This window comes from Abramis brama (genome assembly GCF_963993115.1).
Source record: "Abramis brama genome assembly, chromosome: 18".
NCBI lineage: Eukaryota > Metazoa > Chordata > Actinopteri > Cypriniformes > Leuciscidae > Abramis > Abramis brama.
In genome coordinates this window covers 32,438,830-32,459,431 of record NC_139980.1, presented here as the reverse complement: position 1 = coordinate 32,459,431, position 20,602 = coordinate 32,438,830, and the positions used below count along the sequence as shown (strand labels likewise).

Here is a 20,602-nt window from a genome sequence, read left to right as displayed (position 1 = left end):
GAACTAGTTCAGAAAAGACGTTCATACTGGCTATAATCTGGACGTCCGTTGACATCCAGAAACAGTCCATAAATGACGTGAATAAAGATGTCCAATCCAGCCATAATCTAAACGTCCACTGACAGCCAGAACTAGTTCAGAAAAGACGTTCATACAGACTATAATCTGGACGTCCTTTGACATCCAGAAACAGTCCATAAATGACGTGAATAAAGATGTCCAATCCAGCCATAATCTAAACGTCCACTGACAGCCAGAACTAGTTCAGAAAAGACGTTCATACAGACTATAATCTGGACGTCCTTTGACATCCAGAAACAGTCCATAAATGACGTGAATAAAGATGTCCAATCCAGCCATAATCTAAACGTCCACTGACAGCCAGAACTAGTTCAGAAAAGACGTTCATACTGGCTATAATCTGAACGTCCGTTGACATCCAGAAACAGTCCATAAATGACGTGAATAAAGATGTCCAATCCAGCCATAATCTAAACGTCCACTGACAGCCAGAACTAGTTCAGAAAAGACGTTCATACTGGCTATAATCTGGACGTCCGTTGACATCCAGAAACAGTCCATAAATGACGTGAATAAAGATGTCCAATCCAGCCATAATCTAAACGTCCACTGACAGCCAGAACTAGTTCAGAAAAGACGTTCATACAGACTATAATCTGGACGTCCTTTGACATCCAGAAACAGTCCATAAATGACGTGAATAAAGATGTCCAATCCAGCCATAATCTAAACGTCCACTGACAGCCAGAACTAGTTCAGAAAAGACGTTCATACTGGCTATAATCTGGACGTCCTTTGACATCCAGAAACAGTCCATAAATGACGTGAATAAAGATGTCCAATCCAGCCATAATCTAAACGTCCACTGACAGCCAGAACTAGTTCAGAAAAGACGTTCATACAGACTATAATCTGGACGTCCTTTGACATCCAGAAACAGTCCATAAATGACGTGAATAAAGATGTTCAATCCGGCCATAATCTAAACGTCCACTGACAGCCAGAACTAGTTCAGAAAAGACGTTCATACTGGCTATAATCTGGACGTCCGTTGACATCCAGAAACAGTCCATAAATGACGTGAATAATGATGTCCAATCCAGCCATAATCTAAACGTCCACTGACAGCCAGAACTAGTTCAGAACAAAATGACAAACAATATCTGTAAATTAATTAACTGACTGTTAATTTACAGACTATATCATTAACTGTTAAATTGATCTTGCTGATCAGACACCAACAGGGTTCATGATGCACACATGATGCTTTTAAGTCCTCCTGGGAAGTTTGTATTCATGAGGTTTTACTATTTTACTATTTATGTTGAAATTAATTTATGAAGCCACTGTAAAATGTATCATTACATGTTATATTGTAATACTACTGTCATATTTTGTGCAGGCATTAGCTTACTTCATCGTAAATAGAAAAGCCTGACAATGTAACTGCTAAATACCAAAGTATTGTGGTATTACATGTTTCTCACTGACACACTCATAACTCTTCAAGATCGGGCTAAAAGAAAATCCCAAGCTTCCTACTCATATTTTCATCATTGTGGCGGCGTTCATGTATGTTCAATTTGTAAATACGATCTTTATGATACAGGTATGTTTTGAATGCATCAATAGCTCTAGTTTAGGGACAATCCATACAAACAATCTTTACTAAACAGACTGTCACAGTGAGAAGATTTTTGTCCTTTATCAATGCTAAAGGCCTAACCACTGCAGTTAACACCAAGCTGTTAAATAAAAGTCTGTAGGCAAGTCTTAAGGTTAGGGTTAGGGTTAACCTTAACCCTTAATTTCTAACCCAGACCCAGTTTCACAGACATGGTTTAGATAAAGCCAGGATTTGTCCTTAGTTCAATTTGGGTATTTAATTATAGCTTTTAAAAATGTGCCTTAGAAAAAAAAAAACATTACTGGTGTGCATCTTGAGACAAAACAATGGCACTGCCATAAGATATGTCAGTACAAGTTGCTTTCAGGTAATACTGCTCAAACATGCATTTTAGTCTGGGACTACAGGCTTAAGTCTTGCCTGTGAAAGTGTGAAACCCGGGGTATTATGTTGTAACTTGTATATAATTATGCCAATGTTACCAAAGTGTTGCGTTGGACAGAGGATTAACTCTAAACCAACAGGTTGTGTACCAGTGCCACACAGGGTGAAAAAGGATGTTGACATTATTAGGCATAAGAGTGTTTCTAAAGGAAAGGTCAAGAATTTGTGAAAGTGTAAAAGGGTCATTATGGGTCACATGAATGTAACTGTCACCACCATGATACCAATTCATTAGATTTTCATATAGATCTATACAGAATTGTATATGAATATATGCAGTGTTTGCTCTGTTTAATATACTGTTTGCTCTATTAAATTGCGCTTTATAAGAACAGTGGTAAATACATATTATATATGGTCAGTTACTGTAAGTTCTTACAGTATTTTTAATCTTTAATTTTTAATCTTTAATTTTTAATCATGCACTGCAATGAAAAAACATATATATATATATATATATATATATATATATATATATATATATATATATATATATATATATATATATATATATATTCATATTTTCCTGTAATTGCAATGTTGCCACACTATTGGCTGTCTCTCCTAGCTGTTTTGAGCATGATTGATTATTCTCTGTTTATTCTGACTGTCATCCAGGAATCTAGCCAATGACAACTAAGCGCGCCTTTATGAGTCAAGTTTGAATAAACGTCAGTTGAGCGAGTCGGTGTTTGCTTTGCTGCTGCGCGGGATCTTCAATATTAGCCTATTCTGTGGGTTTTACATCGTTTAAAACATGGATTATTTTACATCGGACTGCTAAATGTTTATTTTGAGCGAGTTGCTGGGTGTTGCTGGGTGTAAATGAAGAACAAACAAGGAAATGGACAAAGAATTTTAACAACGGACATATTGCAATCTACGGAAGGTAAATAACTTTATTTTATACAAATTCTGCTACATCAAGATATAGTGTATTAAATTGAGAATCTAAACGCGATTAGAGCAATATTATTAGTGCATACGGTATTCCCAATGTATTAATGTTATGTGCTGCTAGGATGTGTAACGTTAACTTGTCTAACTTTATGATAAAAAAAATAAATGCTTTACAACGAGTGAACTGAGAATATTGTATCTTTAGACAGAAAGGAACTGTCACAGTCTTACTATAAGAATCTGCAAACTAGGCTTTTATATTGTTGATCGCGGGATGGCTAACCGATCAGTTAAATTAACGAGTCGTAATAATATGTTTTGGAGCTGGTGAGTCAATTTTGCAAGCTTTTGCAAATGTCTCCGTTAGTAAGTAAAACAAATAACTAATATTGATGTGTATGTGTGTGTTTCCTTCATGATCCAGGCATTTTGGGAATAAATATTATCCAGCCACACGATGTTCAGATGCGGTGAGTATTGTCATAAAATACACGTGAAATAGAGGCAGAACATGTAAACTCTGCTCAAATGCACTGGTTCAAACCCTCCAGACAAGCTTTATCTTCTTGAGTTTACAGGCCTAGCTGACCCAAAAATAAATGTCTTTCAAAATGAAAGTATTTTTTTCAAACCTCTATAACTTACTTTTGTGAAACACAAGAATTTTGGGAATAAAACAACTAGGCCTATATTCATTGTATGACAAAAATAAAAGGCATTTTTCAAGATATCTTAATTATGGTTCTACACAAGAAATTGATAAAATTTAAAATTTTAAAAATTAAACTCATAAAATTTCAACACCAGGGTGAGTGTTCTATTTTTAAACTCTATTTTTTTTTTTTTTTTTTTGGATGAGCTGTTCTTTTAAAGGATTAGTTTACCTCAAAGTTAAAAATTGTGTCATCATTTACTCACCCTCAAGTTGTTTCAAATCTGTATGAATTTCTTTCTTTCTTTCTTCTGCTGAACACAAAGAAAGATATTTTGAAGAATGTCTGTAACTTGGGTCCCATTGACTTCCATAGTATTTTTTTTTCCTACTATGGAAGTCAATGGGACCCAAGTCTGTCTGTTTACCGACATTCTTCAAAATATCTTTCTTTGTGTACAGCAGAAGAAAGAAATTCATACAGGTTTAAATCAACTTGGGTGAGTAAATGATGACACAATTTTCAACTTTGAGGTGAACTAATCATTTAAGGACATTTGCTAAATTAACCATGTTTTATTTATTATAGTGTAGAAACCATGTTTTTATGGTGGATTTAATACAACAATTTATTAAGTAAGTATAGGAGCAGGCTTCACTGCATATATTAATAAAGTTTTAGAGTGCTGGCCTGGATAATTGTAATACGTAAAATAGGAAAGAGGCCACACTATGCATAAACTTATATTTGCAAAAATGCGTTTCGGCGCGTGCAAACTGATGAAGGCACACGCCGAAACGTGTTTTTGCAAATAAAAGTTTATGCATAGTGCGGCCTCTTTCCTATTTTACGTATTACAATAATTTATTACCATTTGGTTAGTGTCGCAAAACAGTGTTAATTTTTAGTAAGGGTTCTCCAGATTTATATAACACTTATGGAACATTAAAAAAATGGTCCTATGTTACCCGATCAATAATCCTATTAACACTCTTTTAAAAAAAAAAAAATTTTTTAGATCAAGCATTGGACTTACGGAGCAGAATAGGCACCAACAGAGAAACAAGTCCATCACTAGTAAGTATCCACTGCAGTGTCTGGTTACACTTTATTTCGATAGTCCACTTTAGAAATTTTACTAACTATAACTTTTCAACTACATGTCAACTAACTCTCATTAGAGTATTAGTAGGCTGTAGCAGACAGTCAATAGACTGGTAGGTTAAGTTTAGATGTTAGGAAATGGGTTAGGAGAATAAGTTGACTTGTAGTTGCCAAGTAACTTATAGTCAGTAGAATGTCTGTTAGGGGACCAACAAAACAGAGTGTTAGCAAATATTAAGCAGACAGTCTACTAATACTCTAATGACAGATAGTTGACACGTAGTTGCAAAGTTACTTATAGTTAGTAGAATGTCTAAAGTGGACTATCGAAATAAAGTGTTACCCAGTATCTAAATCCGCAGTCAATTTTAAAGGCACAATGCACTCCGAAATTAAAAAAATGATCTCTTTTTTTTCTTCACTCGTGCCATTCCAGATGTATATCTGACTTTCTTTCCACAAATATATATTTTTTAATTATCCATTATTCTAAGCCAATATAATGCAAGTGCATATGCCAGAAACTTCATACAGCCTACTCACAGCTTGCTGTGTTGTTCACACAAGATGTTTTCTGCACTTATCATGTGAGCAATGCTCTTGGACTTTTTCGACCTTCAGCATTTTGGTGTCTATTCACTTGCATTATTTGACACACAAACACAAGAGATGGATAATATTTCTAAAAGTCTAGTTTATTTTTTCTAAAATATGTGTTTTCATCTGAAGAAAGAAAATCATATACCTTTCGGTCGGCATAAGGTAGATAAAATGAAGGGGGAATCAGTTTGCTCTCCTTTACCTAGTATTATTTATAAACCTTACATGTGATTTAATAAATGTACAATTAAAGGGGTGTTCCAAGCAAACATCTAAATCCCTTCACAAAGAGCCCTTCCACAAAAGGGTTAGCAAAGGGGGACATGCATGCGATGGTAAATTAACTGAAGTAATTTTATCTTATAGTAATTTTATATTATATTTATGGTAATGTGACCTAGGATGGCAAGTTCCTGTGATTCATTTTAAAACTAGTTATGGTGGAAGAGTTCCATTTAACATTTGTTTGGGTTTGCTATATTACACACATTTTCATCATACCGAAGTTCCATAGGTAAAACTTTTATTAATAGATGCGTTAATGTAACTACCTGCAGGGTTAAAAGAAAAGACGTCAAGAACACACAAACTTAAGGAACTTTTACTCAACAACAATGTACTAAAAACGGAAGAGTTCTTTCTTTGTTCAGATGACAACGTTATTAAAACGATTACCATTTGGACAGATCCACTGTGTTAATCTACATGTTCCTTCTTTTGGTGATGCACATTTTTCTATCAGACATAAGTTTTAGATACCAGACAAAACAGATGAAATGTGACCCATGCTAATTTATTCCCCCCTTTTACCTCTCTCTTTTATCTTTCTGTGGCCAGGATCCGTCATTCATCGGAACAGCTACCAAGAGAAGTGAGTATTCGTCCTCTACCTCCTTTGTCTCAATGTTATTTCAACACAATTGGTCTCCAAAGTACTATATGTATGTTTATATTAGGGGTGTAAGATTAAGAAAATGTCATAATTCGATACAATTGCGATTTTCGATTCAAAAACGATTCTCGATAAATAAAAAAACGATTCACAGTATGTAAATGTAGTTACTTTTCCTATGTAGGTATTAGGGATGTGCATCTCCATAACTGAGGCTGATACGATGCGCATCTCGATGCATAGCCAACGATACAATACATTAATGATACATATAAGCAGCTGCCAGCTACCAATGCAATGCAATACGATTCACTATTATTACGATCCGGTGCGATTCGATTTCGATTCAACGTATTGCAAAAATATGATGCTATGCAATTCAATATGGTATAGATAGTTAACTTTTATTTCTTTTGTTCAGACATAGGGCAAATCATAAAGTAGCTTAAGTGCCATCTGACTTTTAACACATGGCTCTCTCACAATCAAAAGTTTTGGTTTCCACAAAAAAAGCAGGTACTGTAGGCTAACTGACCAGAAAGCAGGTGCTGTTATTATGTGTTTCACGGGCCGTTTATCAGTTTGGACCAGTGCAGCGCGAGCCGATCTTGATCAAGCGACACTGTTACTACACGGCGCTAATAGATCCCCACTGAAGTAATAACATCGCTGCGAGATCTAGTGAGAAGCATTCATATTTCTCTGTTATTAACGGATCAAACAGCGCTGACGTAGAAACATTGTGCCATGAATGAACAATCCAGTGTCCACAGATCAGCAACATTCACCATGGATTTACTGTAGTAACACTAACTGTAACCATGGAAGTTTGGCAGGAATAGTAGGCTATAATGCTTTCAAGTTACATTACGTTGGTTTTATTTTTTTGACATAAATAAAATTACTGCCCTCAAATGTTAATCTGAACTAAAATAAACCTTTGTTTATAACTACAATATTACATTTCATTTTTTTCAAGGAGCTGTTTTACATGCTTCTAAGAGTCAATTATAGCTTCATCATTCCTCAAAGTAAAAAAAAAAAATCATACTTTATGATGTTAGGTTTAATACAAAAAAAAAGTTAAAAATATTAAAACAAGGAAATTTCTCTGGTATTTCTTTCTTTTTCCTGTATCGAAAACGTACCGAACCGTGACACAAGTGTATCGTATTGAACTGAACCGAACCATGGATTTTGTGAACCGTTAACTTACACCCCTAATATGTGCGTGTGTGTGTGTGTATATGGGGCTGTTTAAACCTGGCCACTTGATGCGTTTTCTCAGATCGGATAGCTATCTGTTTTATCACAACAATTCCATTTACACCTGGTCACATAATTCCCTCGATTCCCTCGCTATGCAAATTTAATGGCGTTCACGTCACCGAAAGCAACAGATATGAGCTGCATTTTATTGATCATCCGTTAAAATTTCTAAATCAAAGACCGCAATAGGAGAGAGCGCAACAGCCCTGGTAAGATCATTTCGTTTCTTTACTTTTAATGATGATAACTGTGTGTTAAGAATCTGGGACTTACTTTCACTTTGATTTGCGATAGTTTGCACGTTGGCTTGATGAATAACGTTAGATGGTCAGCGGCGATGCGGCAGTAGCGTCGTCATAACTGGCTATAACATGACATATAGCCTATAACACGCTCTCAACACCTTTATTTTAGAGCGTTTTTGGGAGGAGTAAAATTTACATATGTGGTTTCAACAACCAGATGCATGTCCAGTTTCTTCTGGAATGCGACCCAGACCACCTCCTGAAGTGGTTTGAGCATTCAGATTCAAATGCGTCACGAATGCGTTTCGGAGGGCATTTACACCTGGTCTTTTCAAGATCATATAGCAATCCGATCACTAAAATCGCATGAAGTTGTAAATGGCCCCTGTGTGTGTGTGTGTGTGTGTGTGTGTGTGTGTGGAATGCCTTATATCAGGCTTGATGTAATTTTACTTGATTTGTGATTTATTTCATTTAATTGATTCGAGTACTCAAATGTTCAACTATGCATCTCTGCTATAAGCTAAACCACAACAGTGGCATTTGTATTTATTTATTTTACATGTGGATTTTTTTGCTTTGATTGTAGCTGCTGTCATGAAATGGGACCCAGCTGCAACAGAGGCCCAAAGAAAGTCTGTAGCCGATCATCTGGAACTGCTTGCTGCTATAAATGAAGCTTGTGAACCTTATAGCAGCCATATTTTGTTAACTGTTATGTTATATTTTTTTAACAACATTTTATAGATTATTTAAAGGGAAATTGTGTTAATTTACAACTTTACTGTTCTGTCTTTTAAGTTTTATTGTGTTAATTTATACTTTACTCTTTCGGCTGTTAAGATTTAAAATAGTAATAAAAATATATCTTGAGATTTAAATAGTTGATTTCTTGGAGTGATTAGTTTGGTTTACAGGAAAATGGTAAGCAGTTTATTACAGTTATATTGTTAAGATATACAAATGCAAGTATATACACCACAGTTATTCAATTGAATATACAATATTATCAATATTCTTTAAAATCTTATTTAGGTCTATGGTCTGTGTGTCTGCAGTTTCATGACACGACAACCATTAACAAGGAGTAACTGGGTTTTTCTCAGTGAGAACTAGCTCACTCACAAGTTCAACCACTGTTTTATAAATATTTGTAAGTAAATATTTTTTAAAGTTGGATCCTTGCAAAATGCACATATGGGATTTCCATGTCAGTATGGGTCTTTAACAGTCTTTGACATTTCTACTACAGAAAACACGTCTAATACAACTTTTATTCTGGCTGCCTTTAGATGTCTAACAATTACGTCTGTAGCACGTCTTTACTTGACATCTATACAATGTCCAGAAAAGACGTAAAAAAAACTTTCATTCTGGCTCCTGTGAGGACGTCTTCTGGATGTCTAAGAATGACGTCTGTAGCACGTCTTTAATTGACGTCTATACAATGTCCAGAAAAGACGCAAAAAAAACGTTCATTCTGGCTTCTGTGAGGATGTCTTCTGGATGTCTAAGAATGACGTCTGTAGCACGTCTTTAATTTACATCTATACAATGTCCAGAAAAGACGTCAAAAAAACTTTAATTCTGGCTTCTGTGAGGACGTCTTCTGGATGTCTAAGAATGACGTCTTTAGCACGTCTTTAATTGACGTCTATACAATGTCCAGAAAAGACGTAAAAAAAACTTTCATTCTGGCTTCTGTGAGGACGTCTTCTGGATGTCTAAGAATGACGTCTTTAGCACGTCTTTAATTGACGTCTATACAATGTCCAGAAAAGACGTCAAAAAAACTTTCATTCTGGCTCCTGAGAGGACGTCTTCTGGATGTCTAAGAATGACGTCTGTAGCACGTCTTTAATTGACGTCTATACAATGTCCAGAAAAGACGTCAAAAAAACTTTCATTCTGGCTTCTGTGAGGACGTCTTCTGGATGTCTAAGAATGACGTCTTTAGCACGTCTTTAATTGACGTCTATACAATGTCCAGAAAAGACGTCAAAAAAACTTTCATTCTGGCTTCTGTGAGGACGTCTTCTGGATGTCTAAGAATGACGTCTTTAGCACGTCTTTAATTGACGTCTATACAATGTCCAGAAAAGACGTCAAAAAAACTTTCATTCTGGCTCCTGTGAGGACGTCTTCTGGATGTCTAAGAATGACGTCTTTTAGACGTCTTCTGGACGACTTTTTGCTCGCTGGGTAGCTGCATTTGATTTTTGAAAAAATTAAATATGTACTCATCTGATCTTTGAGGAGTTAGATGTCTGTATTAATATACTATTCAGCCTTTCATCCAGGCCGTGTTTACTAGTCTGGTTGATCTTTGGCTGCATTTAATTCTGAGGAAATAAATGGTGAAATTCCTTGGGGGAAATGAATAACACTCAACTCAACTCAACTTTATTTATATAGCACCACTAAAAACAACAATTGTTGACCAAGGTGCTGTACACTATATCAGATATCATCAGCATTTAACACCATGTACAACATAAATTACAAAACAGAACACCGAACAGACACAGCACAAATCAGCTACAATTATAAGCCAAAGAAAAATGATAGGTTTTGAGTTTTGCTTTAAACTCGTGCAGTGTAGAGGCAGTTCTAATAAAAACAGGTAGGCTGTTCCAAAGTTTTGGAGCAGCAACGGCAAAAGCTCGATCTCCTCTCGCTTTCAATCTAACCCGAGGAACATTTAACAGTCTCTGGTTGGATGACCTAAGAGACCTTCCAGGATTGTGAATGGATAATAAATCAGTAATGTATACAGGAGCCAATCCATTCAAGGATTTAAAAACCAGCATCAAGACTTTAAAATCAATTCTGTAACGGATTGAGAGCCAGTGCAGAGATTTCAGAACTGGAGTAATGTGCTCTCTTTTACGCACATCAGTAAGGAGCCTAGCAGCTGCATTCTGCACCATTTGCAGACGGTTCAGAGTTGCTTGGTAATGCCCGAATACAGGGAATTACAATATCATGCCTTGTTGAAATAAAAGCATGAATCACCCTTTCAAAGTCCTTAAAAGAAATTTAACTTTAGCTAGGACTCTGAGATGAAGAAAACTGTTTTTTACTACCATACTAATCTGTTTGTCAAATTTGAGAGCACTATCTCAAAAAACACGCCCGAATTCTTCACTAATGGTTTCACACATGGATATAAAAGGCCAAAATTAATTTCACCAAAATTAATATTAAAGAGGTGTGTGAACTTGCAAGTACGATGTCAGGCACTGTAATTTGCTCTGGCCCCCTTCCTGTTCGCAGGAGTGATGAGATAGTCAGTAGATTGTGTTCACTCAATGGCTGGCTGTCGAAGTGGTGTCCGCAAAATAATATAGAATTCGTAGACAATTGGAAAAGTTTTTGGGGCAGACCTGACCTGTTGAAAAGAGATGGTATTCATCCCTCCTGGGATGGTGCTGCTCTTCTCTCTAGTAATTTGGCTCATAGTCTTAGAGATAAAACATGACAATCTGGGGCTCAGGTCAGGAAGCAGACAGACTGGCCTAACCGACCGTCTGCTAGCTGTCTCACGTCACCAAGGTCAGATAAATCCCATCACATAGAGACTCTTTCACCTAGCTATCATCACATAGAGACTATACAGATGAGCAAATGATAAAGCTTGGGTTGCTGAAAGAAGCCAGTCTTGAGAGGTTGGTACCACTAGTAGATTTTTTGGCAGTGTGGAAGCTACTGCCAAATTTTCTCATTGGGCCCTGCAGACCATAGAAAAGGGCAGTTCGGGTCTCGCCCGCCCAGGTTTATGGGGGTCATATACCCCGTGGTGGGCCTCAAGCACGTTCTGGTAATGGAACAAGAAGTGAAAATCCTGTTGGAGAAAGGGGCCATAGAACATGTACCCCCCTTCAGCAGGGAAACCGGGTTCTACAGTCGGTATTTCATAGTTCCAAAGAAGGATGGGGGGGAGGGGGGTTGCTTCCCATTTTGGATCTGCGAGTTCTGAACGAGTCAGTCATGCAGATAAAATTCAAAATGTTAACCTTGAGACAAATCGTGCCACAGATCAGATCCGAGGACGCATACTTTAATATATCCATCCTTCCATATCACAGGAAGTTCCTGAGGTTTGCTTTTAGGGGCAAAGCATACCAATATCGAGTTCTTCCATTCGGCCAAGCACTATCACCCCACACTTTCACGAAATGCGTAGATGCAGCTCTGGCGCCTCTGTGCCTGCAGGGTATTCGCATCATGAACTACATCGACGATTGATTGATTCTGGCTCAGTCGCATCATTTGGCGGTTCGGCATCGAGATGTCGTTCTCGCCCTCATGAAAGAGTTGGGGTTACAGCTAAACCCCAATAAGAGTGTGCTTTCTCCACTACAGAGGACCACTTTTCTAGGCGTGGTTTGGGACTCCATGTCGATGCAGGCATGCCTCTCCCCGGCACGCATAGAGTCCATCCTGTCGACTGTGAAAAGAATAAAGCTAGGCCAGTCACTCACTGTGAAACAGTTTCAGAGACTGTTGGGTCTGATGGCAGCAGCGTCCAACGTGATACCTTTTGGCCTGTTGTAGATGAGGCCCTTGCAGTGGTGGCTCAGGACCAAAAGGTTTTCCCTGAGGGGCAACCCCTTTCGCATGATCAGGGTCACATGGCAATGCTTACGTGCCATAGTTATGTGGAAGAAGCCTTGGTTCTTGTCTCAGGGTCCTGTGCTGGGAGCTCCTTGTCGTCACGTAACACTTACGACGGATGCTTCCCTCACGGGCTGAGGAGCGATCAAGAATGGTTGCTCGGTGGACGGGTCACCATCTCACCTGGCACTTAATCACTTGGTGATGATGGCTCAGGCTCTAAATCCCTGGGCACCAGATTCAGGGAGCAGACATCCTGTCGAGGCAGGGGCTGAGGCCCAGGGAAGGGAGACTCCAACCCGAGGTGGTGGAGCTCATATGGAGTTGCAGATGTGGCTGTGCTGCGTCTGTACATGGTTTCCCTGATTGTTCTACTCCCGGGAGTTCTGGAGAACAGAGTTATGGAACTGTGGGTTTGGCCTCTGAGGAGGCCCAACTCATAGACTCAGGTCTCTCAACTGAGGTTGTTGAGGCCACGACCACTAGTCCACTAGTGTGAGGCTATTTTGAGCCTTGTTAGTGGTATTAACTAGCGATTTAATTTTACTTACTCTATGCCCCATATACTACTGCTATGAGCTATACTGTTTTTAAAGATAAAACTCTATACATTCGATTTTCATGAAAACGCATCACAGGGAACGATCGACTCGGTAACCATGTGTTAAATACCCCTAGGTTCATTTTTCACTGGAATTGTCCTTTAAGCTAACAGGGCAGATTCTTTCACCAGTCGTGGACAGGGCTAGAAAAGTATGTTCAACACCATGTAAATGTGAATTTTGTATAGTAGGTCCCCTTTAATGCTTACAATGCTTTCTTCAAAACACTTCTAACTTCACAGTATCAATATTAAACAATATCCTGTTATGTTTCTATTAAGACCCTCCACTTTGGCAATATGAAAATTATGTACCACGATCTGTATGAGGAGCTCTACAAAGGAGGGAAAGACAGAAGCCTGAAGCTGGTGAACCGCATGTTTGGAGAAAGCACACAAAATTTTTATGACGTGAGTTGGTTGAGAAAGCACAGCAAATGGTTCATTTACTTCCTGAAAATGACAGTAAAGTAATGCATCATTCAGTGAGATGCCTGGATCAGAACACTGATGTTATTTTAATCCCATGCTGCCATGTTCCTTCTCCTTCTATTGATGATGTTAGAATTACCTTGACATGTGTGAGGAGTGGTGTTACGCCAGCGTGAGGAATATTGATTTCAAGACAAATCCTGATGCTGCGAGACAAAAAATCAACGACTGGGTGCAGGACAAGACCGGGGGTAATTCAATTAATTTTTGTTTATTTGTTTTTTAACTATTAGACTGTAGTCTAGACCACTTTCTCAATTTCTCACTTTTCTGATGGATTTTTTATCTTTCTTTTTTAGATCAAATTAAGAATTTGTTGGATCAAGGAGATGTGACTAAGGACACGAGTCTTGTTCTAATCAGCACAGTGCACTTCAATGATAAGTGGGACAAGTCCTTCACACTTGTTCCCGCCATCGAGGTAACTTTGTCAAGACAATTCAGCTTTGTCTGCTAAAAATGGTAAAACGCTAAAACTATGATCCACATCTAAACCACTGTGCAACCAGTGGCGAATCACTGTAAAGCATGATCTCTTGTGCCTTATTGCTAGTGTTTTTATCAGCTCATCTGGCCTCTCTCTGTGTAACCCTTACAAAAAAATGTGCTATTAGTATACTTCTTTTAAACTAAAAATAAGAATTCAGCAAATAAATCAAAACTGTCTAACCTTACCTGTTACGTGTAAGCATTACCGATTAAAATGTCGACCCAGAACGAGGTATCGGACGATGGAAGCGATCTACTCGCTTGTTTTGATCATTGTTCTAAATCCAATCCAGATTTGTAGTCTTTGACAAAAACGTGATTTTCTCAGCTTTTTGTTGCTTTTTTTATTAAACTTTCCCACATTCAGTCGTTTTTATCTCCGGCTTGAACTTAATAAAACAATTTTTAGAGTGCAGACCTTTTTTGCATTTTTATATTTCAAGTATAAAAAATTATATTATAATAATAGAACATAGTAGTATACTTAAATTGAAACAATTATATATAAATAGTAAACTTTAAGTATGATGTTAAGTTCATTTTAAAGAAAACATACACATACTTGCAGTATAAAACTACTAGTTTACTGAGAGTATACCTCAAAGTGTCCTTTCATAAGCTTAAAAATGTGCTACAAGTATTTGACTAGTAAACTATCAGTACACCTCTTTTACTTGTAGTATATTTGCAGTACAAACAAAAAACCTAGATGTAAACTAGTTGTGTTCTCAAAGTTACTACTGTTACACTTAAATTGTACTTAAAAGTATATTTTTATACACTAAAAAGTGTAAAATTAGTGTAAAAAAGCCAATTTAGTAATTGAAATAGTACACCTACAAGTTTACTACTATTACATTGATATTAGGATACTTACCTCATATAGTTTACAGTAGTTTATATGGGGGTTACAATGTCTACAAAAATGTACAAAAGTGATTTATGACCCCTAATTTATGGTTTTATGACAGGATATGAACATTTATGGGGGTTTTATGACACCAGGTGGTATGTGACCTTTGACCATGTGCGCTTCCAGTGTGTTTATGGATGTGTGTTTATGACTGCAATCTGCTTGGTGTGACAATGAGGTGAATGTTTTTCAGGGGGCGTTTTTATTATTGCAGGATAATGTCCACAGAATGATGAAATTATCAACATGAAGTGATCTGTCATGGATTTGGTTTTCAGATGGCGTTGCAGCGTCCATAATGTCTGGGGCGAGAATGAAAACGGGGGAATGAGATTAAGAAATAGCATTGACGACAAATAAATCATATAAAATAACAGATATATGAAATAAAATGTTAATTTTATTAAGTATAAGTATTTTAAAGTAAGTTTTAAACATGTGTTGAACTTACCATAATGAGATGATCCTTGTGCGTCTATCTGTATATATTTAAAATGCTTAAACCTAACTTTTAAAAAAAATTAATATTTGTATTCTTATCTCATATATATTTTATATGTTTTTATTTTATTTAACAATAGCCTAATGGATTTATTTCTTATACTCATCGAGGAAAAAGTTCATTTCAACATGGTGTTTAAAAGATTAAAACTAACTTTAAAATGCTTCATTGTATTCTTATCTCATATAGCTGTTATTTTACATGTTTTTATTTGTCATCATTTGCTATTTCTTAAACCCGTTTCCTTCTCTCAGAAAGATTCAATGAGCTGTGGACTTCAGCAGTGTAATTGATCCACTGGAGGCAAGTGTAAATGAGAACCCAAGTACAGTTTATTATAACTAAAATGAAACATGGCATGGCAACAAAAACCAAGGCATGACCTTACACAACAGTAGACTACAGAGAACAATACTTGACAAAGACACATGGCAAACATGAGGGCTTAAATACACAGACTAATGACAAGACAAGGGACACCTGTGAACAATGATCAGATAATTAACCAATGACAAGACACATGGCAGGATCACATGACAAACAGGGAATCACATGACAGACATGGAAACATGACATGAACAAACCCAAAACGTGACAAGCAGATAGACGCACAAGGATCATCTCATTATGGTAAGTTCAACATGTTTAAAACGTACTTTAAAATACTTATACTTAATAAAATTAACATCTTATTTCATATATCTGTTATTTTATATGATTTATTTGTCGTCAATGCTATTTCTTAATCTCATTCCCCCGTTTTCATTCTCGCCCCAGACATTATGGACGCTGCAATGCCATCTGAAAATCAAATCCATGACAGATCTCTTCATGTTGATAATTTCATCATTCTGTGGACATTATCCTGCAATAATAAAAACGCCCCCTGAAAAACATTCACCTCATTGTCACACCAAGCAGATTGCAGATATAAACACACATCCATAAACACACTGGAAGCACACATGGTCAAAGGTCACATACCACCAGGGGCACGTTCAAGATCAAAACGGTGCGCAACGTTTTGCTACGGTTTCCGGGTTGAACGTCATGTTTCCTGGAAACGGCGTGCACTGGTGTGCAACGGGGTTTGAGATGCGTTTTCTCTTGTTTGGTGGGTGTGTCAGAACTGCAGTCCAATCAGCAGCAACATGTATAAAGCACGCGGTGTTAAAGTGAACTCGCACAATGGGTTCAAGGAAAGTAATTTACAAATGTGTTTGATGCAGCTCGGTATACGCAACAACTGAGGATATTAGAAGACATGTTTGTCGTAAGTTTTATTGTAAAAATATAGGATATCAACATAATGATGTAGTTGTTTATATTTTTAGCTTCATTGCAAGTGTATGACATTTGGTATAGAAATAAACAATGGTAATTAAGTGCTTTTCCTAAAAATGAGAAAGAAAATACAGGGTATTAAAACAGTATGAACTACAAATAAAGTCAGTATGTGAGGCTAAATAGATGTGTTTTAGTCTGAATTAGGTAAGATGTGTGCTTTCATTTCAGTTACAGCAATCCCTTCACTCGATTGGGATGTTCTCTTTTGTTCTGGGCGGCAAGTGCAGTAACTGTAACATCGGGCATATTTTGTAGTATTAAACACATATTTATACCGACTTCATCAGGCTCCGAAAATTCTTCACAAAGAACACAAAGAATGGCCTTCTCAGCTGCCATAGTTGCAACTCTTGCATCATCAGAACAGTGTGTTCAACGCATCACCGTTTCTGTTTAAAAAACGTTGTGCAACATTTTGTCGGGCTGAACGCAGCCCTGGTGTCATAAAACCCCCATAAATGGTCATATCCTGTCATAAAACCATCAGGGGTCATAAATCATTTTTTGACATTGCAACCCCCATATAAACTACTGTTTACTTAAAAATATACTTCAGTATACTTAAGTATACTTAATAAAAATGAATTTGAATTACACTTATTTTTTGTAAAGGAAGTGAGACATGAGCACAGATAACACATCAGCATCACTAATGTCCAATCTGTCTGTGTTTTAAATGTCAGGTCAAAGGAGTAAATTGGCCAATGATGAGTCGGACGGATAAATTTCCTCTGGGTAAAATCCCACACAGACAATACCAACGTCCCACTGAAGCTCGGATTCTGGAGATCCCTTATGCGAATAAAGATCTGAGCATGCTCATTATACTCCCAAACCAGAGCGATGGGCTACCGAAGGTAAAACAGGCAGTCACATGAACAGCAACTGAACCTCCCTCACTGCTTTTACTTCAGTTGGAACTGCATAATTAAGATAAAGTCTACATGAAAATTTGGATTGTTGTGTAGGTTTGGTGTTACATGAAATGGGAAACAATTAAAAGTCTCTCCCTGTCTTTCTCTTATTTTTCTCCCCTTCCTCTAAGTTGGTAGAATCAATCACTTATGAGAAGCTTCAGGAGTGGACTGAGCCGGACAATATGATTCCTACAAAGGTGGCTGTTAAAATACCCCTTTTTAAGCTGCAGGAGAAATATGATCTGGAGAAGGTCCTGAAGATTATGGGCATAGCTGATGTGTTTGATGATAAGTGTGACTTATCTGGCATGGCGCCTGGAAAGATGAAGCTGTCCAAAGTGGTGCATAAGTCTTCTGTGGAGGTGAACGAGGAAGGCACAGAGGCAGCTGGAGGCACTGTTTCAGATGTCCAGGGTGTTTATCTCCTTAAGACAACAGAAATTGAAGAGAGTTTCGTGGCAGACCACCCCTTCCTTTTCTTCATCCGGCACAACCCCACCAAGAGCATCATCTTCTGGAGCCGCTTCATCTCCCCATGACCTGAATCTGAACCTCAGAGTAGAGTAGACTGTACAACAGTGTGATCTGTCTTACTAAAATACAGTACACAGTGATTATATTGCATGTGTCTACATTTAAAATTGATTTGCTTGGAATGTCTGCTTTAAACAAAATTCTGAAAACTCAAAATGGTCGAGTACTTCAACTGAAAAACTATAAATAAAAGAAATCAGGCAGAATCTTGTGTCCTTTTTTTCTTAGACATAACTTATTGTGTAAAGTGACAGTTAAAAGTTGGAAATGAACTAATATAAATGATGACTCGACGAACTATTTAAATAATTAAGCTCAGCTCAAAGTATAAATTCAATTTATCCAATGAAGAGGGTAGGTTTAGAGTTGACAAAAAAATACAACTCTAACCTGGTTTAGCCGGCTCACAATGCTCGATATAAATGAATTACCATTGCATTGAACACTGCTAAAAAAACAAATACACCTTCTTTACCCCGAAAAGCAAGTGTTTGCTCTAACTAATCTCAAACTGAAACAACAGGCCTCAGAGTCTCTCTGTTTGTGAGATGGTGCTTCATCCACTGGAGATGAGCTGTTCAGTCTGCTTCTGTTGCATCTTGCTTAACAGATTTGGTCCAAATTGGTCCAAATCACCCAAGTCCACACCACAACTATTACAATAACGACATAGTGGAACAATATCATTGGAATCACTTTTAGATAGATTTTTCCCTGCCGATGAACGATTGACAGCCGATCATTATTGCTGCTTTAAAGAGCTCGAGCAAAAGCGACAGACAACGGCAACATTACCGTCTGTTGGTGTAGTACTACATAGATTGTAAAAAAAAAAAAAAAAAGAAGCGCTAGTAGTGACGCCATTTTGTATTATTATTATTAAACAGAATTCAAGTGCAAACAATTATGGCATAATTCAACAATCATACATATATTTACCTGTTGATACAGCACTTAGAAGAAAGTTGACGGTGCTATAATAGTTATCGATTTTGGTGTGAACAGGCCTTAAAGGGATAGATCACCCAAAAATTTAAATTCTGTCATCATTTACTCACCCTCATGGGTTTCTTTCTTCTGTTGAACACAAAAGAAGATATTTTGAAGAATGTTTGTAACCAGACAGTTGACGGTAGCCATTGGCTTCCATTGTAGGAAAAAATATTAAGTCACTAAGGTGACCAGATTTATGAAATGGAAACCGGGGACATTTCCTATTTAAGTGGTCAAAATATCACAAAAATCACATTTGTTATTATCTATTAATTAAAAAATGGGGACAAAACCTACATTTTGGAAGTTTATGTTTTTTTAAAATTGTTGTGGGTTCCCTATATTATTATCAACATTAACAATTATTACGATTTAGTTTGATTATTAGGATTTTTGGTCTGGTTTTAGAACAATTCACTGCACCCGCAAAAAAAAGAAATGAAATAAAATAAAATAAATAAATTACACAATGAAAAGTTAATAACCATTTTAAGTAGCAAGCAGTTCAAAACAATATTTATAACAAAATTATGACTTTACAAATCTCATTATAAAAATTAAAACAGCATAAATATGATATGATAAATAACACTATCCTATTTAACTCCTCTCCTCACAAAATTGCACTGGTTGCCAGTTGCCGCTCGCATCAAATTCAAGTCACTGACGTTTGCCTACAGAACAACCACTGGTTCTGCTCCCTTTTACTTAAACTCATTACTTCGGACTTATGTGCCATCCAGAAACTTGCGCTCTGCAAGCGAACGACGTCTTGTGTTGCCATCTCAAAGAGGCACAAAATCTCTTTCTCGGACCTTTATCATGACTGTTCCCTGCTGGTGGAATGATCTGCCTAACTCAACCAGAGCTGCTGAGTCCATAGCCACTTTCAAGAAACGGCTGAAGACGCATCTTTTTCGACAGCACTTAATCCAGTAATACTAACACTTTCTCTACTATTCTATTCTATTCTGTTCTATAATAATAGGCCTAATAAAATAAAAAATAAAAAAATTAACATTTACTGCGTTAGATTAAACTGGGAAGGGTCATAGCACTTGCATATTGTTGTCCTACTGTTTGTTTAACTGCTTCTATTGTTCTCATTTGTAAGTCGCTTTGGATAAAAGCGTCTGCTAAATGAATAAATGTAAATGTAAATGTACATAACTCCCCCCTCCCGAAAGACGCGTCCTCGCTCTGTAAATGTCCAACAGAGGATGGAGGGAGGGGGCTATGGTGGTGGACAAAGAACCAGAGACAGAACAGACCCTGGAGGAGCCGGCAGAGGGAGACACCAAAGTGGAGCCAACAGAGAGCCAGAGAGTGACCCAGCAAAGGGCACCAGGATGAAGGCCCCCGGCGAAACTGATGGAGGAAGGAGCCAGAAACCTGATCGACAGAGATGGAGTCGGGAAAGGTGAGACCCTGGCAAAACCATG

At 37.3% G+C, this 20,602-nt stretch overlaps 1 protein-coding gene across 1 annotated transcript; it reads left to right on the top strand.

Moving 5' to 3' along the window:
- Nucleotides 1–13,256: 13,256 nt before the first annotated feature.
- LOC311068368 (serpin B3-like) lies at nucleotides 13,257–18,172 on the top strand (the record flags this gene model as incomplete). Its single annotated transcript, XM_084090754.1, has 5 exons — nucleotides 13,257–13,384; nucleotides 13,539–13,656; nucleotides 13,765–13,886; nucleotides 17,400–17,573; nucleotides 17,762–18,172. The coding sequence occupies exons 1-5, from the start codon at nucleotides 13,274–13,276 to the stop codon at nucleotides 18,170–18,172; spliced, it is 936 nt and encodes a 311-aa protein (XP_083946880.1). The 5' UTR covers nucleotides 13,257–13,273.
- Between the last annotated feature and the right edge of the window lie 2,430 nt (nucleotides 18,173–20,602).